This window comes from Bos mutus, chromosome 26 (genome assembly GCF_027580195.1).
Source record: "Bos mutus isolate GX-2022 chromosome 26, NWIPB_WYAK_1.1, whole genome shotgun sequence".
NCBI lineage: Eukaryota > Metazoa > Chordata > Mammalia > Artiodactyla > Bovidae > Bos > Bos mutus.
Genome location: NC_091642.1, coordinates 18,538,253 through 18,565,705, shown reverse-complemented (window position 1 = coordinate 18,565,705; position 27,453 = coordinate 18,538,253). Strand labels below are relative to the sequence as shown.

Below are 27,453 nucleotides of genomic sequence, written 5' to 3'. Positions count from 1 at the left end.
CACTTCCCCAAGCTCTCTGAGAGTGGAGGGTTGATCTCTCTTTTTGACCACTTCTGTTACATCCCGCCCAAGGGTGGTTGATTTCATTGCTGGCTTAACCACTAAACCCCTACCTCCCACCCTTTCCCCAATACTCTCCTCCTTTTCTCCTTCCTTAAGACTTATTTCTAATATTTCTAAAGTGCACTTTTTCTGGGCCTCTCCCCATCCCCACCCCCCAAGTGGGCTTTCCTTCCGCCTTCCTCGACTCGGATTCCTGACGCGATCGCCACCCCCCACCCCCCTTCCCCTACTCCGCATTGTCTTTTCTGAAGCTGCCCCCCACCCGGAGCGAGTCCCCGTTCCCTCGCCCAGACTCCCGGGCTCGCACACACTCAGCGCAGGCCTCTCCCCCTGCACACTCCTCCCTGCGTCTCTCCCCCCTCCTCCCCCGCCCCTCTCCTCCTCCTCCTTCTTCCCTCCCTCCTCCCTCTCCCGGCGCCCGAAAGGATCATTGTTAGCCGCCCCCGCCCCGCCCACCCCGGCTGTTTATTTATGCATACGTCACCGGGCCGGGCCCGCCCCCCGGCATCTCATTAAGCGAGTGTGTTCCTCTCGCCCTGTCAATAATCTCCGCTCCCAGACTACTCCGTTCCTCCGGATTTCGATCCCCCTTTTTCTATCTGTCAATCAGCGCCGCCTTTGAACTGAAAAGCTCTCAGTCTAACTTCAACTCACTCAAATCCGAGCGGCACGAGCTCCTCCTGTATCTTCGGCTTCCCCCCCCTTTGCTCTTTATATCTGACTTCTTGTTGTTGTTGGTGTGTTTTTTTTACCCCCCCCTTTTTTATTATTTTTTTGCACATTGATCGGATCCTTGGGAACGAGAGAAAAAAGAAACCCAAACTCACGCGTGCAGAAGATCTCCCCCCCCTTCCCCTCCCCTCCTCCCTCTTTCCCCTCCCCAGGAGAAAAAGACCCCAAAGCAGAAAAAAAGTTCACCTTGGACTCGTCTTTTTCTTGCAATTTTTTTTTGGGGGGGGCAAAACTTTTTGGTTTTTTTTTTTTTTTTTGGCTTTTCTTCCTACTTCATTTTTCTTCCAAAATTGCTGCTGGTGGGTGAAAAAAAATGCCGCAGCTGAACGGCGGTGGAGGAGATGACCTAGGCGCCAACGACGAACTGATTTCCTTCAAAGACGAGGGCGAGCAGGAGGAGAAGAGCTCCGAAAACTCCTCGGCGGAGAGGGATTTAGCTGATGTCAAATCGTCTCTAGTCAATGAATCAGAAACGAATCAAAACAGCTCCTCCGATTCCGAGGTAGGAAAAGCCCCTCGGGCTGGTGGGGTTCTTAATCTATTTCCTGGGCTTGGCAAATGTTGCTGAGAGGGGAGAAATCGGGGCTGGGGGCGGCGGCGGGGCGCCGCGGGGCCAGGCGAGCGGCGTGTGCTTGTGGGGCCACCATTGCAAAAACTTGTAACCCTGTTTTTTTTCTCTCCCCCTCACCCCAAACCCCCCACCTCGCTGATCCTTTTTCTCCCCCCCCTTCTCCCCCCCACCTCTGCGTGGCGTTTGCCCCTCGCCCTCCCCACCTCCACCCCTCCGGGAAGGCGGAAAGACGGCCTCCGCCTCGCTCCGAAAGTTTCCGAGATAAATCCCGGGAAAGTTTGGAAGAAGGTGAGTACGCCCCGCGCGGCCCCGCAGCCGCCCGGAGCTGCCCCCCACCCCGCCGGCCCCCCACTCCGGGGCCCGCCGCCCCGCGCGCCCGGGCCCCGAGCCCCGCTCGGCCCGGCCGTGCGCCGGTCCGGCCCCGGGCGCCCCCGGCCACTTGGGGCACTTTTCTAAAAAGTTTCTCCTCGCTCTCTCCCGCTCCGCGCGGCCGCCGCCGCCGTCCCCTCGCCGCCCGCCATGTTAGCGGCCAAGAGGCAAGATGGAGGGCTCTTTAAGGGGCCACCGTATCCCGGCTACCCCTTCATCATGATCCCCGACCTGACGAGCCCCTACCTCCCCAACGGATCGCTCTCGCCCACCGCCCGAACTGTAAGTGCCTCCGCGCCCGGCCCCCGCCCGCAGCCCGCCCGCCTGGCCCCGCATGCGGCCCCTGCCCTGCCCCCTCCTCCTCCCCCCCTTCCTCCCCCTCCCCCTCCCCCTCCCCCTCCCCGCCTCCTCCCCTCCCCGCCTCCCCTCCCCCGCTCGTGGCCCAGCAGCCCGAAACTCTCCAAACTTTTCTGCCTTTTGTGGACTGGGATGTGTTTGCACTTCGCCATGTTCTTGCTTTCAGTTTGTTGCCTCGTGATGTTGGGGAGACTTTGCTTTCCAAGCAGGGCTCTGCTAGGGTGGTGGTAGGGGGGGAAAAAAATCAGAAGAAGTTTTTTCTTTTTTTCCTCCTGCGCTCTGATTGCCCCCGCCCCCTTTGGTGGTGGTGTTTGTTTCTTCACCCTGGGAAGATGACTGTGTGGCTCTTTCTTTTCTCCCTCTCCCTCTCTCTTCCTTCCCTCTTCTGTGGCGTCTTGGGCTTCCCCCGGTTAACCCCTTGGCTGCCGCGGCCGGAGTGACTGGGCTGCGCCCGACGCGCGGTGTTAGAGAGCGGATTGTCCCTCCGGGCGTATGGACTTGAGAACTAGCGGGCGCGCGGAGCCCGGGGCCCTGGAGAAGCGCCTCGGCTTTCTCTCTCGGCCGCTGATTTGTTTAGCTTTCTAGTGTCGATGGCTGGCTTTCAGCCCTCCTCCCCTTTTCCCCTTGGAAGGTCACGCTTCCTAGACGGGTTCCACTGCAACCTTTGGGGGGCTCCGGGCTTCCTTTTCTGGGGGCCACCCCGCAGGGCCGCGAGCGCCCTGGGCGCCGTGGCTTGCTTCGGCGGCGTGGCGCCCTGGCTGCGGGCTCTCCTGGGCCGCGCGGGGTGGAGAGGCCCCTGTGGCCGCGGTTCTTGGGTTGTGTGCAGCCGGGATGGCGTCCTCCGGATGGACTTGATGTATTTCTAGGGAATTTGGTGCTTTGGGGTTATATAGCGAGGTCTGCGTTCGCCAGCTTTAGGCCCTCAGCGGGCCCTAGTGGGGCAGAGACCAGGGTGTGCGGGGGCCCAAGGGTGTAGAGAGGCTGAGGGAGGCCCAGGGCGCCTGTACTTCTAGGGAGTGGGCTGCTGATCGCAGGCCACCCAACTTTGAGGGCCTCAGGGCGGAGCGGGGTGCCAGGCTCTGGGGGGCGCTTCCCTCAGCGTGCGCCCCGAGCCCACCCCTGACATTTGTTAATAGGGCTCACCCCCTTCCCCGACCGACCTCTGCCCCCTGCCCTCGCCCTGAACCCCTTCCCCCCATCCCACCCTGCTCTTAAAAGCGTGGATCCCGAATCTGTAGACGCGATCTCTAAACGTTTGTGCCCGGCTTCTCGATTGTTATTTTGCACCTTCTCTGGCTCAGTCCCCCTACCTCTTATTTACACACACACTACTTTTGTCTTTTTCTTTTTCGGTAACTCGAGCTAGCAATTTGAAATAGTGCACCCACTGTTCAGCAACCGTGGATTCGGTGCTAATGGCCGAGGGCTTGCCGGACAGGAGTCGATCCGATCTACAAGTGTTTTTAAGCATTAAAATATTAACTATCAGGTTTGACTTGTTTTTTGGGGCCCCGGCAAAAAAAAAAAAAAAAAAAAAGGCAAGGGCATGGTAGACCGGTCATTTTTTACGGCAAGGAAAGAAATAATTATTCCCCCCGCCCTCCCTTGCGCCCAGGCTTCTGCAGGCTTGGGAAGCTGGGAGACCGTTTCAGCTCTACCTCTTCTTACATGGCCAGCGCTTTCTGGAGGCAGGGGCCGATCTGTGGGGTTGCAGCTGGAGGCGAAACACAGTCCAGCTACGTTGTATTTTTCCTGGGAGCTCGTGGGCATCTTGAACCGGAGAGTTTGTGTAATGACCAAGCCGACCAAGCGACATTCCAAAGTAACCCTGAGAATTTCTTCCTCTCCTTCCCTCCCCCCTACGATGGAAGTCTCTCTGATATTATTTTAAAATTCCCTTTGCCATCTGAAAGGCCATCTGAATACTGAGCTTTGATGGCGGGCTTGCTGGCCCTTCTGGGCTCCTTGCAAACTCCTGTCTGTGACCGCTGGCAAGCTTGCCCCACTGTTTCCCGAAACTCCAACAGTTGTGTTGTGCTGTAATTAGGAAACAGGGAAATTGTTAAAGGCAAATAAATGATTTCCCGGTGCGAAAAGGAAAGCTCCCAACCACCCCGTCCCCTCTGTGGACATTGTAGGAATACTCGGCGTCTTGTGATTTTAATTGCGGACATAGCGGGTGGCCTGGTGCTGTGACATCAGATTGAGAAGACATTTCTGAACTCAGGAGGCAGTTTTAATATTTGCGTGTCAAACACCCAACAGACATCTTTTGTGTGCACAGGCCCTTCCTCCCTCCTATCTGTTACCTGAGTTAGCTGATGTGCTCCAAAATTAAAGTTATTTATTTAAGCCGGTAAGCAGAGACATGGAAATGAGGCTGAGAGGCTGTTATATGTCACTCCTGACCTCTTCAATCAGAAGGCCGGCTTGCAATTCCAGATTTGATACAGCTGCCGAAGGAATCTATAGGCAAGATAGCGGTCTTTTCATGCTCATCTGAAATTCTTAGTGCTTCATAGAGTGTGTTTTTTGAGGGCAAGGTGTAAAGACAAATTGGCTCTATTCTTTTCCCGACCCTCCTTGGTGGTGGTGTTTTTTTTTTTTTTTCTATATTTTGTTACTTATGAGTGTACCTGTAAGCAGTTGCATCCTTTCAAAAGCAAGCTCTTTGGATTCCTGGTTTCTGCTTTTCTATTTAAGAACGTAAAGAATTAAGGAGTGTCATTAAATGGGCTTATGATGAATAATACATTATCTCAAGAATAATGCTTTAATTGCTGGAGACGCCATAAAGCTTAATAGTAATAATTTTATTTTAAAATGACAAAGATTTCTACATCATGTTAATTTAGCCTTTGATACAGTAATAGAAACGGCTTTTAAAAAGATTCAAATACAGAAAAGCATTAAGGCGAGAGGTCTGGTTAAGCAGATGGGAGGTGATAGAACTGCAAATATTAGAATTGTGGTAACATTTGTATATACTAAAGATAAGAATACTGTTTCTGTATTAAAGTTGATAGGAAAAACTAGTTTTACATTTCTTTTTCCCTCCTGCCAAATGAGAATATGGGATTTGGTGGCCGAAACTCCAGTTAGGTTTGAAATTCTTATTAAGGACTTGGTTATTAGAGCTTTTGCATCTTCTTTGATCCAAAGTTATTTGCTTTTCAGCTGAAACTGTTTGCTACTAGGTTGAACAAATAAATAAGCAGCATCTTGAATTCATTTTAGAACTTGGAATCCAGCATTTAAAGGACACCAAGAGGGGCCTATTCATTGGGGTTTTATTTAGCTGGGCAGCAACTTCTCTTTCTGCCTGGTGAAAAATGGATGTTTTCTCCTCGCTCAAACAACATAATCCTTTCTAATACAAAAGATTTAGACCTTGGAGTGTGAAGGGTTAATGGTGGTCCTTCCCCGCTGTCCTCCCACCCCCCAGCTTCACCCCTGACTGTTTTGACAACACTTTTCAAAGTGTGACATTCCAAGCCCCTACATAACAATGTAATATTACTGTAATTACACAGGTCATTACATTTTAAATAGAGAACAATAAAATGCTTATCGCCCTGAAAAAGAACAGGTGTTCTTGCCCTTCTTTGGTATTTATGCTAATTGTTTTTCATCTCCTTGAGAAATATTTATGGCAAACATGTTTAGATTTCAATCTCAAGGCAGCAGTATTAATTCCGTGCTAATCTTTCTAGGTTGGGGTTTAATGTCTGCAGTTTGGATTATGGGCTCAACATTCACCCAATAAGTCATATTTTAATGATTATAAATTTAATATGCCAGCGCTTCCACAGTTTGTTGAAATGAAAGCCTTCTGAAAACCCCAGAAACAAAACTATGAGGCATTCGGGAGCCTAGAGTGTTTATCTGGAAGAAGTGTTTTTGGAAACTTGACTGCTGAAGGAAAGTAGCTTTCATTGATGCACCCCTATCTGATTGAGAAAAGATTTGGAGAAAAACAATCCCCCATTCTGGCTGGGAGTTTTCCACCTTGATTTTAATTTTACTGATACGGATTTCATTTAGAGTCCCTGCTGGAAACTGGTCAGCTTTCTGTTTCTTAGCAAGCTGTGAAAAAGTTACAGGAAGGTTTCCGGGGGCTGGCAGATCAAGAATGCTGTTCTGTTAGCAGTTCAGGATAACTGCAGTTCTGCACGCCATTAAAAAAATATTTGCTTTAGAAAACCAGCATTTTAATAGTTGCACCAGAGGCTGTGCTTTTAAAGATTACAGTAGAAGTCTTTCCAGGTTTTGAATGTTTCCTCACATGCCACGAGGTGCCTGTGTGCATACGAAAAGCACCCAGACTTCTTGGTGGAGAAATGTTGGTGCAACTTCTCTTACACAGGCTCAGTGGGTAAACTGGAAGGTATCTAAGAGGATTTTACATTTTGTCAGATGTTTCACAACAGGGGCCCCCGAATCACATTAAAAATGCACTGCAGAGACAGGACAGCTGCAAATTTTTGTGCGGACGCGTGTTTCTGGACCATGACTAAAACTCCGGGGACCTTTTCCCCAGCTGTCTGGAAGTTCTGTGGAAGTTGGTTTATTGGCAGTTAAGTCTGAGACAACCTGGATTTAGCAAAGACTCTCCTACACAGGAAGTAGATGACATTATATTGGGGGAAGGGACTTCAGGCAAGGAGTGATTTACTCCTTTTTTGTTTTTTTTTTTAAACCGTGGCGTTGCCAAATAAATAAGCACTTTCCAAGGAAGTAGGTGTAAGCTTTTTAGTCTTGGTGAGTGGAATTAGATAATATCTTTAACCGCATTTATAACTGTTTCGAGGTGACACATTTCAGAAGTTTGGAGAAGGAGGGGGGTGAATCAAATTCTTGAGGCTTTTCTTTTTGAAAGGGGTGTGTGATGTGGGTGTCTGAGTTTCTTCTGGGAGTGGATATTGGCAACCGTGTAAGTCAGTCTTCAACTCTGACTTATAATTGAGCACATTTGTGAAGGAAATGGTTAATTTTACAACCAAAGGCAAACTCGCACCTCGACAGGTCTGCTGAAAGAAATGTGCCCTAGTCCTTTGCTGGCAAGCACCACCGGGTCATAAATCCACAGGCTTTATTTACAGCCCATAACACTTATGAATGTTAAGATATTTGACGCCACGTTGGCCTTATAATATTCAAGGTCTGCAGACACTGGCAGTAGCTCAAATTTCTCTCACTAATTATAAGCAATGAGATGGGGGGGGTGGGGACAGCCCATCGCCAAAGCTGCCCTCTCCCCCGCCTCTGACCCCCACCCTTACAATCTGAGCCAACCGAGACAGACACCCCCTCCTCCTCTGGCAGCTGACTTGTACTTTTCCTCCAGGCTATTGTTATACACATTTATAAAGAGCACTTTCAGGAATGGAAATTCAGTGGGGGCTCTGCACGAATGTTTTTCAAAGGCAAAGTTGCTTTAGGTGTTTGCATCTTTTTTCCTTTTCTTCTGGTTTATCCCTTTTTCCTTTCTTTCTTGACTTTTTTTTTTTTTTTTTGGAGACCCTGTTTTCTAAATTGTGCTTATTTCCCAGAATACTTAAAGAAACCTAATATGGGAGGCTGCCCTTCAATTTACATGATGTTTCACTGAGCTGGAAGGGAAAACGTGCGCATTGCATAGTGCGCTAGCTAACGTGAGGGTTAAAAGAAAAGTGACGTGGAGTGAGGAGAATTGATTAAAAGAATTAATAGATGAGGAAAAAAAAGCCAAGTTTGCTTTGGGAATGGGAAGGCCATTCATTTGGGAAATGTGCAGTGGTGTCTTGGTGGAGGACATAGAAATGTAACAGAGAAGGCAGAATAAATGCTTGGCTAAGAAAGGTTAGAAAGGCATAAAAAGATGCGGCAGAGATTTGGGCTGGACAAAAATGGCTTCATTGAAATTAGGAGTTAGAAGTTTCTGATGAGAGGTGAAAATACCATGACTGGGGGCTGGGGTGGGGGATGGTATTAACAACCATATTGATTTGCTCAGTAAAAACTGGTTCCAATCTAGTTTTCACCCAAAGAGCTCTGTGCAGCAGATAATAATTTCATGTGAGTTACCGTGCAAGAGTCTGGGGAAGGGGCATCTGTGGTGAAGACCCCCGATGTGAGAGAGATGGCCAGTTACCCTGTGGATTGTAATTTATTCTTAAAAAAGGAGTGGGCTGTCCTGGTGTTTGTGTGACCACATGGCAAAGGGGGAGTGGGATTCCGAGGTGTGTGGGAAACTGTGGCAAAGAGGGGCGGGGCTGATGGCTGTGTCATTTCTGGCCGGGTCCTTCGCTCCATCCAACCCAAACTTAAAGACCGAGGCTGAACGGTTTTATTTTCTAATCAATGGAATGCAGAAACTTACTAGCCCTCTGGGACAGATAGGAATCCCTTAACAGCTCATTACAAAGATGGGGCTGTGGGATCTCTGAACGGGTTATCAGCCCTGGTGTTCTTCGGTTTTCCTAGGATAGGCTGTTTTCTTCCTTAGGCATATCTGATTTGGGGCTGGTAATTTGGTCTCTTATATTTTATCCTTTTTTTTTTGGTCATGAAGTAGCCCCACAACAACTCCTTCTGCAGGGAAAAGGGATGGCTGTTAATGGGATCAGCTCTGAAGGAGTTAAAATGGCTTGCTAAAGTTTGGCATCATGAAAATAAATTTGAGGCCTGGTAGGCATTAGTAAGGCACAGCACATTTACAGAGCTTAATTAGTACGAACTGTAATTGTTCATGGTCTGCCAGAAGAAGTAATGTTCAGGAAAAGTGGAGTCCTTCTCTTGCAGTCTTTAGTTTGAAACCGATAAATCACTTGCATATTTGTGTAGTGATTCAAATGGAGCTAAGACCTCTCCCATCCCAACATGTGGTAAATTGTAAAGTCAATGAATTGCAGATGTAGGCTACAGTGAGATTCTCTAAGAAAATGCAGAATGAATGGGAAAGAGTGATGCTATAAATATTTACTGAGAAGATAACTAGGTTCTTGCGTGCTGGGCCAATTATGATGTACTAAGTATATTAGCAAAATGCTTAAAAAAATTGAGAGGATTTGTATGGGTCTTTGGGTGGGTTGGTTTATTTGGGAAAGTGAAGTAAAAGGCACTATGTTATTGCCCTGTCAGTTTTATTAAGCCTGAATCACAATGGCATACCCAGGGAAGGACACATGAAACCCACATTAATGCAAATTAATTCGTTGTGAGTTGCAGCACTGTGACTGCTAAGTGGAGTAATGATGGGGCATTATTTTAAGAGTGTTAGTGTAGCAACTTTTAATGAAAAATGCTGTGTTAGGAACATGTCTCAGCACTTTAGCCCACGTGTTTTTATATGCTGGAAATGTGTTTTGGACAAGAGCAGGAAACTTGCTTCACTTTATTCTTCTCTCTCCCAAACAGTTTAAGAACTGTAATTATGGTTTGATGTTTAAAGAAAATCATCTAATTTTCCCTCAAAAAACAAATCCAGAAAAGCCCATCACCATAACCAAGTTCAACTGTAACTTTTTGCAGTGACTGCACCACAAAATGGAAAAAAAAAAAATGTAGCTCCCCCCACCCCCGCCATAGACCTATAGATATAACTTTCTCAAAGTGATTTTCTCTTTTTTTTTTTCCTTAGAGAATTTTGGTCTCAGGCAGTGTTGCAAGTCAATACTTCTTTCCCTCAATGTGAGTAGGTGGATGTGTATGAAAGCTGTAAAAGTTAATGATCGTTCTCTGACTCATAGCTGATGGTTTCAGGTTGAGGAAAAGAAAAGAAAAAATTAATGAGGGTAAATAGACATTTGATGGAACGTCGAGACAGTAGGAGAGATTGTTCCTGTGTCTAAAGGCGTGTGTTTTGTTGTGGCACAATTTCTGGAGAAAGCCAGGAAGGGAAAAGGGGTTGCCTTTGTTAAGTTGTTGTTTTAGGAGGGTACAGATGCTCTGTGTCTGGATCTTGGCAGGAATGCTTAAGCCTCCGTCCCTACCAGTCTGTGCTGGTTTTGCCTTCCCTGTAGGAGTTAGAAGCCCCCTTGGCACTTTTTAAAGGGGTAGGGAGACAGACACCCAGAGGCCTGGTCAGAAGTTTATTTCCCAGTAAATGTAAGAGGCTCCCAACATAGGGCTTGGGGGTGCTGTCACTGTCCTGAAAAATGACTTGTGACCTAAGAAAAGGTCTTAGATATACTTGGGCCCCTATTTTGTCTTTTATGCTAATGACATGTAAATTAAACTTAAAGTGCCTCTTGGTGGTAGCTACAGTGGTGAGGAAGGTGAACCAAGAATTCCCCCCAACCAGAACCTTTTAGGAAATGAATCTGGATTTCTTCTTCTTCTTTTTTTTAATAGAAAGCTAGGTGATTCATAAAAATGGAAATAAAGCAAATGCTCCCCCTCTTCTCAGTTTAGTGGAGTGAGTAGGCATACGAAATTAATCTTCATCCTACAGGAAGTTCACTTAAGTGTTGGAAAACCCAATGGAAGGTTTCAAGTTTTTTGAGTTGCCTTTGAGGATGAGATCTCTGTGGCTGAAAAAGCTGCATTGCTTTTCTTCCATCTCTGGGTATCTCTGATGTCTTGTATCGGAAACATTGCATTTAGGGCCAGTACTACTGAGAAGGCAATGGCAACCCACTCCAGTACTCTTGCCTGGAAAATCCCATGGATGGAGGAGCCTGGCGGGCTGCAGTCCATGGGGTCGCTAAGAGTCGGGCACGACTGAGCGACTTCACTTTCCCTTTTCACTTTCATGCACTGGAGAAGGAAATGGCAACCCACTTCAGTGTTCTTGCCTGGAGAATCACAGGGACGCGGGAGCCTGGTGGGCTGCCGTCTATGAGTCGCACAGAGTCGGACACAACTAAAGTGACTTAGCAGCAGCAGTACTTAGAAATGAGACAAGAGAAATCAAGATAGGATTTCTTGATAAGGGAGGTGGTGGATTGTGAAATATTGGGTTTTGCTTTGCTGGAGACTGTGTGCCAGCCTGCAGAGCACCAGTGCTTCTCCATGGCTCTTTCTCGGGGAGACATGGCTGGGTCATCTGAGAGTGTTAGAATGGTGGGTGGGCTTGGCCACTGTGAACAAACACACAGGAAGGGAAGGTGTATTTTGTTGCGAGTTTCGCAGGAAGGTGCAACATGAGAAGTACCTTGGAGTTCTCCTTTAGTGTTGCTTGAGGAGGTGGCTGGGATCTGGGCTGGGGGTGGTGGGTAGGCACCACTTTAGGGCATGTTGCACGCTCAGGACATAAGAGCTGGATGCAGAAGTGATGGACAGTGCTGCACTGCAGGTGACCAGGGCAGGGGCAGTCCCAAGAGTCCAGGCATGTGGGAACCTGGTTCTTAGATAAGCCTTAATTCGCCATTTAAGATCTCTCAGCCTCCCCATATCTTCCCCAAACAAACAAAAGCACAGAGGGCCAACCTTCTCTTGTTCTTTCTTCTAGCTTTATACGGAGATATAAATAAATTATTGTTCCCTCTTAGAATGCCAAGTTTTTACTGGGTCCTTGTATTTTATCTTCGTCTTAAAAAGCTACACTATAATGAACAAGGCATCCCTGTGTTTTACAGGGAGGGAAAAAGCTGTTTAAAGAGTGTGTTTTAGAAGAGAGTATTTGGGAAAAGAGGGGGTGGAAATGCAATGGAGAAATGAGAAAATTTTAAGTCTTCGTTGCTGTTGCTGGGGCAAGTTTAGCTCAGGATCTCTCCAACACAGTCGGTTCTGGTTAGGAGTGAAGATCTGATTGGAGCGTGTGCTACATGGATTTAGGAGCTGGTCACATTATTCGGTGTGCCTGGACACCTGAGGAGTGAAGTTACATTGCTTGGGAATGTTAGATTGGTGTGTGTGAAGGTGAAATTAGCTTTGTCCTGCCAGATTCTTAGGGCTTTCCTGGTGACTCAGTGGTAAAGAATCTGCCTGCAAGTGCAGGAGACCTGGGTTCGATCCCTGGGTTGGGAAGATCCCCTGGAGGAGGAAATGGCAACCTGCTCCAATATTCTTGCCTGGAGAATCGCATGGATAGGGGAGCCTGGCAGGCTACAGTCTGTGGGGTCCTCAAAGAGTTGGATACAACTCAGCGGCTGAACAACAACAGTCAGATTCTTAAGGATCTTGCAGCTGCATTTTTACTGTCTTAATTGTGTTAGTAGCTTTCTGTTTGGAGTTGTGTTGTTTGGGTTGGTGTTGAACACAAGGATTAAGTATGGAACCGGACAAGTGAAAATTGAATTTGGATTAGTCACAGTTTCACTAATTTGTTCAGAAGGCCGTGATCGTATGAAATTTTGTTTCCACGATGTCTACTTAGTTATCAGGTGTCCATTCAGTTTTAATTGATGATAGAAGATTTCTGTGGTTACCCTGAGTGCAAGATCGCCTTAGGGCTCCGCAGGGTTTGTGGGAAGAAAAGCCTGGACAAGTTTCCTTTAAGCTCTGCATCAGGCAGTTGGAAAAGGGAAGAATAAAACCGGCTGAAAAGGGGGACGAGCTTTCAGTGTTGCCTTCTCTCCTGAGCGGGAGAGTCCCCCGCTCCGCTCGACCAGAGCTGCTCTCAGCCAAGAATTCCAAACTCGCAGAGGAACCTGTCCCGCGCACAAAAGTTGTTTTAACACGAGGCAGAATTGTCACAGTAATTAGTCTGATCTCCGCTTACTGACTGGCAGTTTTCACAGAAAGGATGGGGCGTTGGTGGGGGGGCGGTGCTGAGGGGGCAAGTTCATCTGTCTTCTGCAGGGACTCACTTTGGATGAACAGCTCCTGAGTGTGTGTGTTGGGGGGCGGGGGGTGGGGCAGCTCTCTGCATGGGAGGGGCTTATCTCAGTGGCTCAGCCTTTATCTTTTGTTGTTTTGGGGAGTGTGATTCATTACTCTGCATTGACAGGTAAAGGAATATGTATATGTGTGTGTGTGTGTATATATATATATTCCCCCCCACCTCTGTTGTGCTCCCTTTTAACTTTGATTACTACTACTTTTGAGACCAGGCAGACTCCTAATACATCTATGCAAGCAGTGTTTTTTTATTTGTTCATTTGGAAAAGACATAATGGTCTCAGAACCCATTGTATCCCCAACTGGGAACAGTGCTGCCTTATCCCATGAGCAGTGTGGATTTAGGCTATTTTAAAAATTTCATTACTGCTGGGTTGTGTTTAGTTTGATTTGGTTCAGAAGTTCTTATGTGAATTTCCACCACCCCCCCCCCAATAAAAACGTATATAAAATGAATACTTTTTCTTACAGGGAGCAAGATATGAAATAATGGGGTCTAAAACTCACTTAGGCTAGGTCATGCTTTGCTTTACGGGAAGGTTCGGGTAATAGTGACAGTACAGTGGTGGTAATAGCGGTAGTTTGCTCTAGTAATACAGTTCTGTGTTTGGAAATGCAGCCGATCTGCCTATTGCTGTGAGGGGGATGGACAGCAATTTCATGAGACCGTGTGATTCCTCATCATTTGTTCGTTTATGGTCAATTAAAATACATCTTCAGATATTGTTGAGACCTTTTGGTGATTATTGTGTTGTTTATAAAATCAGTCAGCAAATGGTGTTTGTTTTCCCAATTGGTAGGAGCCCAAGATTAACAAGTATTATTGGGGAAAAGAAAAATTTGGAGAGCCATCTTGGTATTCCTTTTTATTTAGGGCTACCCACTTCTTTGTTGGGGGGTCTATAGGTCTTCAAGGGGAAAGGCCCAGGAGAGACTTTAGCCTTCTGCTGTGGGGGGGGGGCGGGTGTCTGGGTGAACCCGGGGCATACCTTCACCCTTGGGCCCCTGAATAGGTGGTCTTCAGAACTTTCAGTGGCTCTTGGGCACTGGTTGGCTCCCTCTTTGGGGAAGTGTGGATTCCTAGAGTGCGTGCGGGTTGCAAGAGCTGTCCTGAGCTGTCCTGGGACTGATAGCTTAGTCATTGTGAAAGAATGTATAAGGCATCGGGTGGCCCCTGAATTCTCTGCCTGCCACATTTGTTTTCCCCAAAATAGAATTGTGTTTGAGGGTGAGAGCCCAGTTACTCGAACTCTGGCGGGGAGCACTTGGGAGGGGCTTGTACCTTTGCAGTCTTGTGGCTTCTCACATCCTCTCTCTCCCAGTCTTTCCCTCTCGCCTACGTGTCGCAATTCTGATGATTTTTGCAGCACACAGTTAATTTTTCTGCAGCATCTTGCTCAGCACACTGGCTTCCTTTATGTCTTAATGGGCGTCCGTCTTTCCTTTTCATGTCATTGATCCTCACTCCTGGCCCCCTCCACCTCCCTCCCTTTTGCTTATTGAATAGGTGCTTTTTTTAAAAAAAAACCTTAGATTATTATGAGCATCTTATTTATAGCAACAAATAAAAATACACAGGTCTTGATTGAATGCCAAGGCTGCAGTTCAATCTAGGAAGGTTTGTCTGCTATTCATAAACTGCTTAAGATGTTTTCTTGTAGTTTGTGACATAAGCAGAACGCTTTGATTTGGTTTCTTTCTACAGCTCCATTTTCAGTCCGGGAGCACACATTACTCTGCGTACAAAACGATTGAACACCAGATTGCAATTCAGGTAGGATATGCAAGAGATCCTGAAGTTTGATTTGTTAATATGTAGGTCTCTTGTGTCTTTTATCCTCCACCCTTTCCCCAACCGAGGTGATGATAATGATGGTGGTGATGATGATGATGGTGGGGATGATGATGATGATGATGGTGGTGGTGGTGGTGGTTGATTCTTTGGGGGAGGTGGGAAGCAAAGAAGAAACAAGGGCAGAAGAAAAGCTGCTAAAATGATTTAAAGATAGAGAAAGCAGGAGAAACGTATGTTTTTTTGTCAAGAGCATCTTGATCAGGCATGATGGGCACACGGACGCCAGTTGGCTACTGTTTTTTGCTTCAGGAGGGGTCTTAAATTGGGAGTCAAATGAGGTGACAGAGTGTGAATGGGAAGAATTAAGGGGGATGAGATGGGAGAAGAGGCTGTGTGACAGCCAGAGAGTTGTTTCCGGTGGATCAAAATCATGTTAAGTGGCACTAAGAATATCACTTTTGACCTGATTGTTCTGAAATGTTGATTTCTCTCACACTTGTTGATATATGACACTGGAAGTGCTGGGAGGGAAAGGCAACGGAGCTTCTGCTGAGTGTCCTGTTTCCTGCTCACGTAGTACTTCCATTCTCTTAAATCCAAAGGCTAAACAAATCACGGACTAATATAGACTCAGAGCTGAACTGATGCCAACAGAGTGCAGTAGTGGAGGGAGACCAGACTAATACGATTTTCGTCTGTCTGCCTGGCCCTGGCCAGGATGGATGGACCTCATGGTGTAACTGATGGTGCCGAAACTTCTTGAGTCCTTCTGCTTCTGGGTTAACCCTTAGAGGGGAGGTGTTTGAAACTCGTGGGAGTGTTCAAGTCTGGCTTTGGGGTCCTCTCTCCTTGGAAGTTGGTGTCGCTCGGTGATAGCATTTCCATTCTTCCCTTGCGTGTGCAGATAGATAACTTGTGTGTGCGTATGTGGTCCACAGCCACATTGCATCTTTGTAGCTGTGCTTTTCAAATTCAAATCTATAACTGCCTGGAGAAGACTTTCCAGTAGCCCTTTGCCCCAGGTCAATTGTGAATTATTCTGTCAGTGAAAAGTAGGACTCGGCAGACATGGTTATTTGGTTGGGGCCCTAATATTTTGTACTCATTTCAAGGTGACAGTAACTTATTTTAAAAATATTTTGATTCCTTCTGCAGTTGTGCTGCTGATCCATGTGTGTATTTTAGGGGAAAGTGCAGCTCTTTGATAGTGTCCCTCCACCCCTAGAGGTTTCCAAGGCTGCTGTTCTTGCTGGTCCTCTCCCTGGGGGACCCTTCTTCCTTTTGATGAACAGCACAGTAAATTTTGCTCCCGGAAAAGGGTACAGGCTCAGGGCTTGGATGGAGAACAAACCCAAACCCTAACCCATGGTAAATGGATGAGGAACAGTGTCCTGAGGCCCACGACTTCTCAGTAGAGTGCTGGGAAGTCCTACTGCCCGGGGTGTGGGAATTGTCGAGGTTGAATAGCATCATGGCCCTTATCTTGGTGTGGAAAGGCTGGCTGGGGCCATGTCACTGGGAGACCAGCCGAGACCAGAGCAGCTGTTGTGTCTTTACACCCGTTGCTGAAGCGTCCCTTGTTAGACCAGGCAGTTCATCTTTCTCCAAACCACCTGGCACGGTGCGGGCCATGTGAAGCACGTTCTCAGGAGGAAAATGGAGTAAATTACAGAGCTCATTGTTTGGAGGACTGAAACCATTACTATTCCTCCATGAACAGGTAGTATTGTTCTTCCCTGCTTCTGTTTGCCGGGGCCTGATGCCCATGTGGGCAAACAGAGACACATTTTATGAGAGACCCAGCACCGCCATGCCTTTGAGTATTCATTCTCCCCCAATCTCTGCTAGACCAGGACAAGGGGAAGCCAAGAGGCATCTAGCTGTGATTGTAGTTTGATCATCAAAGGATAAATGGCAAACCAAAACAAAAGAAGCAAAGGGAAAGAAAGAGGAAACCTCAGACACAATAAAATTGTCCCCCAGGCATATGACAGCCAAGTAGCCACATCGCAGTGGAACGAGAGGATGGCCCTCCTTTGGTGCAGAGCGGAGCGGATGTCTTCCCTATCCCCCATTCTCCACTAAGGCTTACATGCGACGTGCTTGTCGGGGCAGAATTTTCTTCTCGGGAAATATAAGACTGTTTAGCCTTAATACATGCTGTATTTCAATCTGAGCTGAGCTGGTTGCTCTCCTAAGCTATACCCTAAAATAACCTCGAGTAGTATGACACCATGTATCACATGAGATTCCCACTCCTTTCCCTTCCCGTCCCTCCTGTAATCTCAGGACTTGGCCAAGTGCAGCGTTTATATGAATGGTTTCTGAGTGATTCTGTGCAATGGACATGAATTTGAGCAAACTCCAGGAGATAGTGGAGGACAGAGGAGCCTGGCACGCCGCAGTCCGTGGGGTCGCAAAGAGTCGGACGTGACTTAGTGACCAAACAACAACTGAGTGATTCTATAAAGGCGTTGTATTCTAAGAGATTTGGACACAATATCAATTGATGTGTTGGAAGCTTCCCCACTCTTGAGAATCTCCTAGCTCTTCTCAGTTTTGAAAAGACAAGAGCGGCACAGAAGCCGTATTCATCCTAAATGGTTAACACAAATATAATTGAAATACAAATTCAAGGGCCTTCAAAAAAAAGACATGGATATTTAATTCTATGGACTTGTAGAGAGTTTTATGAAGTATAAGTACAGCACAGTATACAATATAAGTACAGCACACTGCACAGAGTTTTAGTGGAGAGGTGGATGAACTTCTTCTTCTGTCATCATGAAACCACCCTCCAGCTCAATAGGTAGAATGGGGTGGAATGCTTTTTCCATAAAGGGCCAGACAGTAAATATTTTAGGCATTGTAGGCCAAACAATCTCTGTGGCAGTGTCTCAACTCTACTATTGTGTGTGAAAGCAGCCAAAAACAATACCTAAGGGAATAAGTGTAGGTGTAGGTGGGTCTCAATAAAGCTTTATTTATAAAAACAGTGGCTGGACTCGACCCATAGGCTGTAGTTTGTTGGGCCCTGCAAAACTGCAGTCTTGCTTATTCAGTTTTCCCCCACTGCTGACAAAACTTCTTGCTATGGATTAGTTTCATCTATCACCATGGATTAGTTTTGCCTGCTTTTTTAGCGTCTTAGAAATGGGATTGTGTAGAATACAGTCTCATGTCTGGCTCTACTCAGCATTATGTGTGTGTTTCATCCCTGTTATTTCCTGTAGAATAGTTTGCTTTTTTTTTTCAATGTCACTTAATATTCCATGATGCATGTGTCCTTTCTGTGCTTTAGGATATTTGGGTTCCTAATGGATATTTGTTCCTGCATCTTGCTGTTACGAATGTAAGGCCCTAGTTACTTTCTCACCTGCATCTTTTGGAGGACTGTATGTGTTGGGTTCTGTTGTTCAGACTCAGGAGTAGACTGGGAGAGTAATATGTGCTTCGCTTGCATTGCCTTTTTAAGAGAGGCTTGAACTCTGGATTTCAAGTGATGCTATTTGAAATGCGCCAGCATAGTGGTGGTTGGGTATGAGTGATACATAGGAAGGGGAGCAGTAAAAAGATCTAAGTGGGGTCAGAGGCCCGTTTGCCCAAGCTCCAGTGGCCCCAGCTCCTGGGAACTCCTCCCACCGTCTCTGTTAACCCGGAAGAGAAGGTGCAGGCTGAGCGCAGAGGTGGACCCCGGGGTCCCCCTTTCCGTGCCTCCCAGGCGTACCCTGCAGTTGACGTGGATAATGGTTTAGGCACTATCTCCTCTGCCTCCCCAAAGAGAGCTCTTCCCACACTCCTTCCAACTCCACGAGCAGTGTTGAGATCAAGGTCAGGACCCACAGAAGACATTTCCCTTGTTTTTCAAAAGGGCGACTTCAGAACCAATTAAGCCTTTGTTTTAAGAGTATTTTGGCCAAAGGTTGATGTTTTAACACCAAGTCAGATGTGATTTAGGAAAAAAACACTCCCCACGCAGCAAAAACAAACTGTGTAGACCTTTCTTGGTGGTTTTTCTTTTCGGATGTGAAGTGGTTTGTGTGTGTGTGTGTCTGTGTGCGTGCACAAAAACAACTAGGAGAGGATCCAGAAGAAACGGACCGTTTTATTTGTTTACACAGCTGAGCGGTGGAAATTCTGCAGTGGGTGTTGCTTTCCCTTTCATCCTCAGGCTTGCAGGCTTCCATCCGAGTTCCACCAGCCCATTCCCTTCTGCTTGGTCATAGAACTCATCTGCCATGATTCAGTGTGGCCCAAGGACTCTCCTTCGGAGCCTGGGTGCTTTGTGGAGCCAGCGAGAAAAAGGATACAAGTTGGAGAGTGTCCTTGTTCGCTTTTGGTCCTTTAGTCTTGAATGTGAACTTGACACGGAGTCTTGTCTGCGTCTTAACATTGTTAAGATTCCTGAGGTGCTGTGGCTCAGAGTCCATCTTTTTCCTCCATTACTGGATCCTTGGTGTTTGTAATGAAAATGGCCAGTGAACTGTACCAGTGGGTTTGGGTGGGATGTTTGAGAGGGCTTGGCCTTGCCCCAGTTCATGTTTCAAGCGGTCGTCTCTTGTGTTCGAGGCCCTCCCTTGCTCCACAAGTTGCCTGGCCTTTCAGGTTTCTTGAGGATTTGCTTCTTCACTGAGGAGCAAATCTGGGCTAAGAGGAAGAACTCGGAGAAGCAGCTTCAGTTCTTGGTCCAGTTCTTTAGTCCCATCACCAGACTGGCTGTGAGACTTCACGTCCACTTTCCACAAGGAATGCAGTTAGTGTGTGTTTATGTATGTGAAAGAGAGAGAGACAGACTTAGATGCCATTTCACTAGAGTAATTTGACAAAGCCTCTGGCTACCAGTTTAACTCATTCAAAAGATTCACTCATTTGCTGTAGTGGTGCATTTTAGCCTAATTGTCTAATTGAAGTCCACACCTCAGAAGTCTTGTTCATTCATTCAGAAATATTTATTGTGAATTATGTGTGTGCCAGGCCCCCAGGGAGTTCATCAGGGAGCTTCAATTCTAGTGATGATTTGGATACTGACTTATAAGTACCCCTCTTGGTCCGAAGATTTACATTTTTAATCAGGGTTCTGAGTTTCGCCTACCAAAGATTTGGAATTGCTGCCCCAGAGGCTTCTGAATCAGTCAATTGATCACTTATCTGCTGCTCAGTCATTTTCACTTGCCAAGTAAAAATTGACGGCTGGCCAAGTATTTGATGGGTAACTTTTTCTCGTTTTGATTGAGAAACTAGACTGCCCTTGGGTTCTGATGAGCTTTTGAGGCCTTTTTCCCCCCTGATTATTCAAGGAGAGCCAGATACCTTTGCATGGCTCACAAAGAGGCATTCCTTTGTGTGTGGTAGAGTAGCTTGGCCAGTGATGTACTTGGTCTTAGGGATGAGAGGCAGTAGCAACAGCTGATAGTAATAGCAGCTTCTGCTTATTGAATTCTCCTGACGCGTTTGGTCTGGTGTTAAGTGCTGGATGCAAATTATTTATTGATTCTTCATAATGACACAGAAGGAAACCCAAATGGTGTAGCTACTCTTTACCACCATTATCCCCGTTTTGTGAATCAGGAAATGTAGACTCAGACACCAGAGATGTTTTGCCCATAGATAGTCAGATGGTGATTGCAGCCATGAAATTAAAAGACGCTTACTCCTTGGAAGGAAAGTATGACCAACCTAGATAGCATATTCAAAAGCAGAGACATTACTTTGCCAGCAAAGGTTCGTCTAGTCAAGGCTATGGTTTTCCCTGTGGTCATGTATGGATGTGAGAGTTGGACTGTGAAGAAAGCTGAGCGCCGAAGAATTGATGCTTTTGAACTGTGGTGTTGGAAAAGACTCTTGAGAGTCCCTTGGACTGCAAGGAGATCCAACCAGTCCATTCTGAAGGAGATCAGCCCTGGGATTTCTTTGGAAGGAATGATGCTAAAGCTGAAACTCCAGTACTTTGGCCACCTCATGCGAAGAGTTGACTCATTGGAAAAGACTCTGATGCTGGGAGGGATTGGGGGCAGGAGGAAAAGGGGACGATAGGATGAGATGGCTGGATGGCATCACCGACTCGATGGACATGAGTTTGAGTGAACTCCGGGAGTTGGTGTTGGACAGGGAGGCCTGGTGTGCTGCGATTCATGGAGTCACAAAGAATTGGACACACTGAGCGACTGAACTGAACTGAGTCAGGGAATTATGATTCAAATCTGGGCAGTCAGACTGGAGAGAGCCTGTACCACACAACCTCGTGCTGACTTCTCTCTGCTCAGAATATAATGCTCAGTAGGCCCTGGGGTTCCTAAAGCGGTGGTGACGAACTGGCTCTCTGGGCTATATACAGAGGAACCATCTGGGAGCTGCTCCGATATACAGAATCCTGGGGTTCAACCCCTTTGAGGTCCTCAATCATCACGAATGGTCTCTGTTTCACATATTGGAGCAAGCATCACCTGAGAAGTGCCAGGTGGGTTTGTTGAGACCCACATTGTGGCCCCGCCAGAGTTTCAGGTTCTGTACGTCTAGGTAGGTCCTGACATTGGCAGCTTTAGCAGATTTTCAGGTAAGATTGATGTCCCTTCTGTGACGATAGCACTTTGAGACCCACTGAGCAAGGGCAGCATTTCTAACTCTGGTTTCACATCACAGTCCCCAGGGGAGCGTTAAAGACAGTGTCCCCGCTGAGGGGGATGCTGAAATCTGTATCCCAGCCCACTCTTTGGGTGATTCTGATGCATGTTGTTACATGAGAACAACTGCTGTAAAATCTCTTGTTTGTTCGTTGGCTTATTTTAGCTTGACTCTTTCCCTGGTGGAGAAGAGACTGTTTGGGTTGAGAGTTCTAAAAGGATGTCCATTCAGTGGTGGGAGTCTTCTCTTTTGAGAGTTTCTTTACCAAGTAATCTTGGTGATGGTCATTGTCCTTTGAGTTGTTCAGTGCCAGTGAGAGAAGGAGGGACTCTGCTGTTCCTGTGTGAGGGCCTGTGGGAGCCTGAAGCTGAGGGGCCTGGCAGTCTTAAGTGCTGCTCAGACTTCCCTTGCTGTGAAAAGGCAGATGTGGAATCAGTCGTTCTGGGGTGGGGCCTGGGATTCTGCATTTCTGATACACTTCAAGAGGGACTAACGGTCTTGGACCCTAGAGCACTCTTGGGAGGGGAACAAAGGTAGAGTCTACTTTGAAAGACAAGGAAACTGAGGCACAAAGGGGCGAGTTGGTTTGCCCAAGGTCCCACCGCTTGGTGGAAACAGGGCTGAGAACAGGAATCCAGGGGTCCGATGGGGTTTAATGTCCATCTTTCAAGGAGAAGTTATCCTCTTGTCTGAGCCAAGAGCAGTTGCATTACATTGGCCAGATAAAAGAAAACAGTCCAGTTTTTACTTTCTGGTTTTTAACTTCTATCTGTTCTAATTGCATCACTGTATTTGTACGAGTTGAGATATTTGTATCTGTTCATTCTCCACCATATTAAGGCATTTGGGGCCCAGCCTGCATGGCCTCTAAGAGGGCTGATGAGGATACAGAGAGAAGGTCTGTTTGTTTTTGACTAGAGCAGCCAGAAAGGATGGACACAACTTCCATCAGCCATGTGTGTCCCTCTTTAGGACCGCAGCCAGTAGGTGTAAAGGTCTGGTCTGTGGCAGTCAGCTGGTTGCATTGTCTTAGTAACTTCATTTTGTTTAACATTTTTTGCAGCCCTTTATTTATTTACAGTTTTATATTAGAGCATAGTTGATGAGCAATGTTGTATTAGTCTCAGGTGTATAGCAAAGTGCATGTATCTATGCTTTTTCAAATTCTTTTTCCATTCAGCTTATTGTAGAATATTGAGTGGCGTTCTTGGCGCTATACAGCAGGACCTTGTTGGTTGTCTCTTTTGAATATAGCAGTGTGTACATGTCAATCCCAAACTCCCAAGCAGTGTGTGTGATCTTAGTTCCCTGAACAGGGATTGAACTTGGGGCTCCAGTAGTGAAAGCCCTGAGTCCTAACCATTGGACTGCCAGGGAATTCCTAGTAACTTCATTGTATAAGTTGCACTTTATAATAGCATTTGCTCTTTATAAAGTCCCTGAAAATCGTGGGGCCGTTTAGCTAAGCACAGACATTTCTAAGTGGGTTATGGTTGACATTTGCAGGCTTATCAAGCTTAGCACTTAATTTGTTTCTGGAGTTGAGTTTGGTTGCGTGGTATCACGTCCTGGTCAAACTGATAAGTGGCTGCAATTTTTTTTTTTTGGAATCATTTCCCTTGGAATCTCAGGATACTCTTCTATTAAACAGAAATGGAAGGCCATTCTTCCTGAAGGTTCTGCCAAAACCTTTGGGGGGTTGGCAGGTTAATATTTTAATGAGTAATACATTGAGACTTTAAAAATGTGTAAAGCCTAAAAGTAGGCAAAGGTACTATATATTTGTCTTTGGCATGTTACAAAATGAAACATGAGAACTGAGTATTTGTGGACTCTCTGAACCATCTTCACAAAACAGTGTTTTGAGGTGCCAGCCGGAAAGACACTTGGTTGCACCAGCTTCTACACTGATTGAGGCCCAGGCCGGATATTGGCATGTCTTTGTGGGCTGGATGAGATATGATGCCTTAGTGCAGGCTTCTCCACCACAGCACTCTATTGACATTTTGGACTGGATGATTCTTTGTTGCACAGGAGACTGTCCTGTGCATGCCAGGATGTTTGCTTAGCACTGGCCCTGGCCTCTACTCTCTGCATGCCACTAGCACCCAACAAAAACGCCATGGCCAAAAATGTCTATAGATCTTGCCAAATGTCCCCTGGGGGCCCAGATTGCACCTGGTTGAGAACCATGGAGCTCAGTTTATCAGCATAGAGTGAGTACCCTTCTATTAAGGCTATGGGAGCATTAGCTTTGCATGTTAAAGGGACAGGTACAAGTGTGTTCAGCTCATGCTTCTGGAGTCAGATAACCTGGGTTCAGATCCAGTTTCTGCCAGACCTCCATTTCCTAATCTGCAAAATGGGAATGATGCTGTTAATAATAGTGCCTGTTTTCAGAGGTGGTGGGGAGATGAAGTACCATCAGGTCTGTGATGAGGTGGGCAGGGCAGTGGCACACAGACTGATACATACAAGCAGCTGTTTTTAACTGAGAACTATGTGAAGTACTCGTTTATAGATTTCGAATCTGCCTTATTCCGGCATGCGTTGTATATTTTTTATTTCCTGTCAAGAATATCACACATGATAAATTTGATAACGTGGACTATCTTTGCTGGGTAACAGAGATTTATGACTCCTGTTGGTTGCTGTTTACATTTCTCTTATGTCATTTGAAAATCCTGCCTTGTCCTTGTAGCATTTTTCTGAGGTTGTGTCTTACTCCTCGTTGTCTCCTTAGAGCGCTGTGCAGGAATGCCTGGGCGTAGTAGGTACACGGCAGGGGAGTGTGTTTACATACTGCATACTGTGGGCAGAAAGGGAACAGAATATACGAGTTTGCATTTTTTTTCAAAACAGCCTGTTTCACAGCATTACAGGCCAGTATGTATATTTTTTAGTACTCATCCAAATAATTTGAGATAGGCCTTCAATCCCTATGTAAACTTGATTTTCTTTCCCAGGTATCTCATGTTTTGATTTCAGTTCTCCTTCAGCACATGAATTTGTACCCTGTCTTAATGACTGTGGCATTGCTGAAACAATGGATAAGCATAGTTGGACTGGTTTATATGTATGTGATTGTCTTCTAATTTTCAAGATGCTTGGAGTTTAGTTAACTTATTATTACTATTTTTAATGACAAGTAGTGTTATCCACTGGATTATAACATTTTTTCAGACTTTGACAGTTGTCATGGATTCTTGCCGGGGACTTACCAAAAAAAAAAAAAAAAAATCATTAAACAAGCATTTTCCTTCTTGTAGATACACGAGCTTGCGCGAGCAAATTTGTTCCTTTCTATTCCCAAACCTTGTGCCTCCCTGAATTTTGAGGTTTCGATGTGACACTAGAATAATAAAGAACTTTGGTTGACAGTCAGAAATTGTTCAAGGCTTGAAAATGAATGTGTGTGTGGTAGTAGCCCGTTCTTGGGGCGGCAGGAAGGTGACTAGGGCTTTGGTGAGGCTACCCTGTAGGGAAGATAGTCTTGTGTCAATAGTTTTTAAGTTGATTCAGTAAGCATTGCTGATGATTGAAATTGAAGAATTGTGAAGACAATTCGTCTTGAGGAACAGAGAGCTGAGAGTGTGCGTCGAGCTGCTGGGAGCAGACATTGACATACGGGCCGTCATCAAACTAATTGTTGTTTGAATTACCTGTTATGATCCGATGACAAATCTGCCTTGCTCCTGCCACTGGAGCAGAAAATGTAGCTTGAATTGGCGTGATGTTAGCAAGTGTAAACTGTACTTCAACAAGATGGATAAACCCAATTATGGGGCAGACCTGTAGAGAGAAAATCCATTTAAATCTCGTAATGTTAAGCAGAGCTGTGTTTAATTCATTTGGACCAATTTGGGAATGATGTATGAGTGTTGGTGAGCATTAGTCAACGGGGGGACCGCTTGGAGGGAAGGGATGTGCGGATGCTGCTGGCCACTTGGGGAGGCAGCTGGGGTGTCGTCTCAGCAGCCTGCACTAATGGCGAGGAAAGGCAGAAATGACAAAACGATGTACTAACTGCCGTCCGCAGAGCAGCGCTGTGTAAATGAACCAATAAGGAAAACATGTGAAGCAGAAATGAGAGGAGGTGTTTTTCCTAAATGCTGCTGACAGTCCAAAATATAAAGGAAATTTGAGGTTCCTCTTCTGTGTTTCCAGCTCCCCAATATCCTTGTGGGTTTTTCCAAGCCTTGTAGTAGGAAGCCTAGAAAATGCTCTTTCTAGTTCTTGGATGATGATTTAAGAGAGGAAAAGAGAGCGAGAGAGAAAGAGAGGAAAAAGAACAGCTAAGTTTAAATTGATAATCTTGGGGCATTTGATTCTCTGCTGGAAAGCAGTTAACAGGGCATGATTATTCTGAAATGCATATAGGGTGCATATCTGGAAGAGAGTTTGAAAGGGCTTGTCTATTTAGACTTTTCTATTATTTTAAAATAGTTATTGAGCGGTAACCCAGCTTTGTGTGTTGTGGATGCTCAGTATCTACTGGTGAGGTATTCACTGAACATTGGACTTTAGAAAAGTAGAATTTAGAGCTAAAGACTGGTGTTCCCACAACTCAGACTCATTAGGATCTATAAGGACTTTGTCTTCTGGATTTGCCCAGTAGTTTGCATTCCTAGGAATTTTATGATTTATAACTAAAGATTCCTGATGTTACCGCCCCCGCCCCCACCCCCAGTGTTGGTTTGGTCCAGGGCGTTCTTAGAAGACTCCAGTTAGCTTCCTTTTGTTTTGGGAGGAGTTGGTAAAGCCTCCCATTGAGTCTGTTATTGTTTGGTTTTTCTCTTTTGGTTTTGGGTTACTTCTTTCTTTCTTTTGTGGAGTAGACTGGACTTGGACTCTTGGCTTGTTGAAAGGAGCATTTGAAAGACTGGAGTGTGTAAGGAGCTTAGCAGTGAACCACCAAGAAATTCATGGTTGTGCACTCCTGCCCCCAGCCCGTAGATCTGACCATTGGGAGTGCTGGTGTAAATGAAGGTTAAAGTCCTAGGAGGTTTTTTTTTTTCCTGTAACTGGGGTACAGTTCATTGTATATGGTTGTGGTATATACACTGAGTGTCCATTCCAGGCAATCTTTTTTCCCCAGAGGCAAATTTACTACGATTTTGCTTCCTTTCTTCAACTCCATTGAAGAACCAATCTCAGGATGATGATAAAAAATTAAGACTTTACCAGTATGACCCGATACTGAGTCTGAATATTCTGAACTAGTTTAGCAGTAGAATTTAGGCAGAACACTTTGAGATAATTTAAACTGTCATCTCCACCAAAACCCACCAGCACAGTGAAGCCGTCAGGTTGACCTGCCTGTGGGTAGACCTCCTAGTAATTTCAAAATAAGTAATGCAGCTAAATGAATTTGGGAGAAACATCAAGATGGGCTTCTGAATCTGAACAAAGTTTCTTCGCACTCAAAGAAGGAGCATCCTTTGCATTCCATGAGTTTTATGGGGGCTCTGTCTGCTTTGGCTCGAAAGCGCTTTCAAGATTTATACTCCTGAGGGTAGGGTATAGACAAGGTACACTGGGCAGGCAATGAATCAGGGGGTTTTGGAAAATAGACTCTTAAAGAAAAGAAAAAAGCGTCTATCGAGTGGGCAGAATGGCCTGTTCGTGTTAGGGGTAAGTCTTTTCAGGATCCTGGAGGCTTGCTTTCTTGACTAACTTGTCCCTTTCTGAACAGAATGGAGCTGAAATCTGGCAGTCATGTGCGCAAAGGGGCATTTTTGTGATTTTGATTAGATTCTAAGATATAGTAAAAGACCTAGAAACACTTAAAATATGGTACAAAAATGAAATAGTGAGATAATATCAGCTTTTTAGCTTAAAATTATTTTCTGTAGAATTAAAAAATTATGGTATCAAGTTCTCGATAAGAGATTAATTGATGTATGCAATCTATAAGACAATTCAGGAGATGTTTCAGGATTTAGAGAGTTCTTCGTTTGGTTTTTATCCTTAAAATCGAAAGCAAACCTCCCTTCTTCTCTCCTCTTGGTCTCCAGTCACTTAGTTTTTATTTTGGAATCCAGAAGCATTTCTTACTCATTGCTGCAGAAGCCAAGAATTTTCCTGTTAATTAAAAAAAAAAACCCTCACTGACCCAACGTAGGCAGGCAATTTTTGTGTGTGTGTGTGAAAGAGAACTTAAAGGAATGTTCTAAAATGA

General features: G+C 45.8%; 1 protein-coding gene across 33 annotated transcripts in view; it reads left to right on the top strand.

Moving 5' to 3' along the window:
* Positions 1-593: 593 nt before the first annotated feature.
* TCF7L2 (transcription factor 7 like 2) overlaps positions 594-27,453 on the top strand; it is a 202,567-nt gene continuing 175,707 nt past the window's right edge. For 13 of the 33 annotated variants that reach the window (XM_070363903.1, XM_070363905.1, XM_070363897.1 and 10 more), the window contains exons 1-4: positions 594-1,297; positions 1,588-1,654; positions 1,893-2,017; positions 14,562-14,630. In XM_070363903.1, the coding sequence (XP_070220004.1) occupies positions 1,109-1,297; positions 1,588-1,654; positions 1,893-2,017; positions 14,562-14,630 (450 nt within the window). In that variant the 5' untranslated portion in view covers positions 594-1,108. The remainder of the gene's footprint in view (positions 1,298-1,587; positions 1,655-1,892; positions 2,018-14,561; positions 14,631-27,453) is intronic. The other 20 variants (XM_070363914.1, XM_070363915.1, XM_070363912.1 and 17 more) reach the window with 5 other exon arrangements.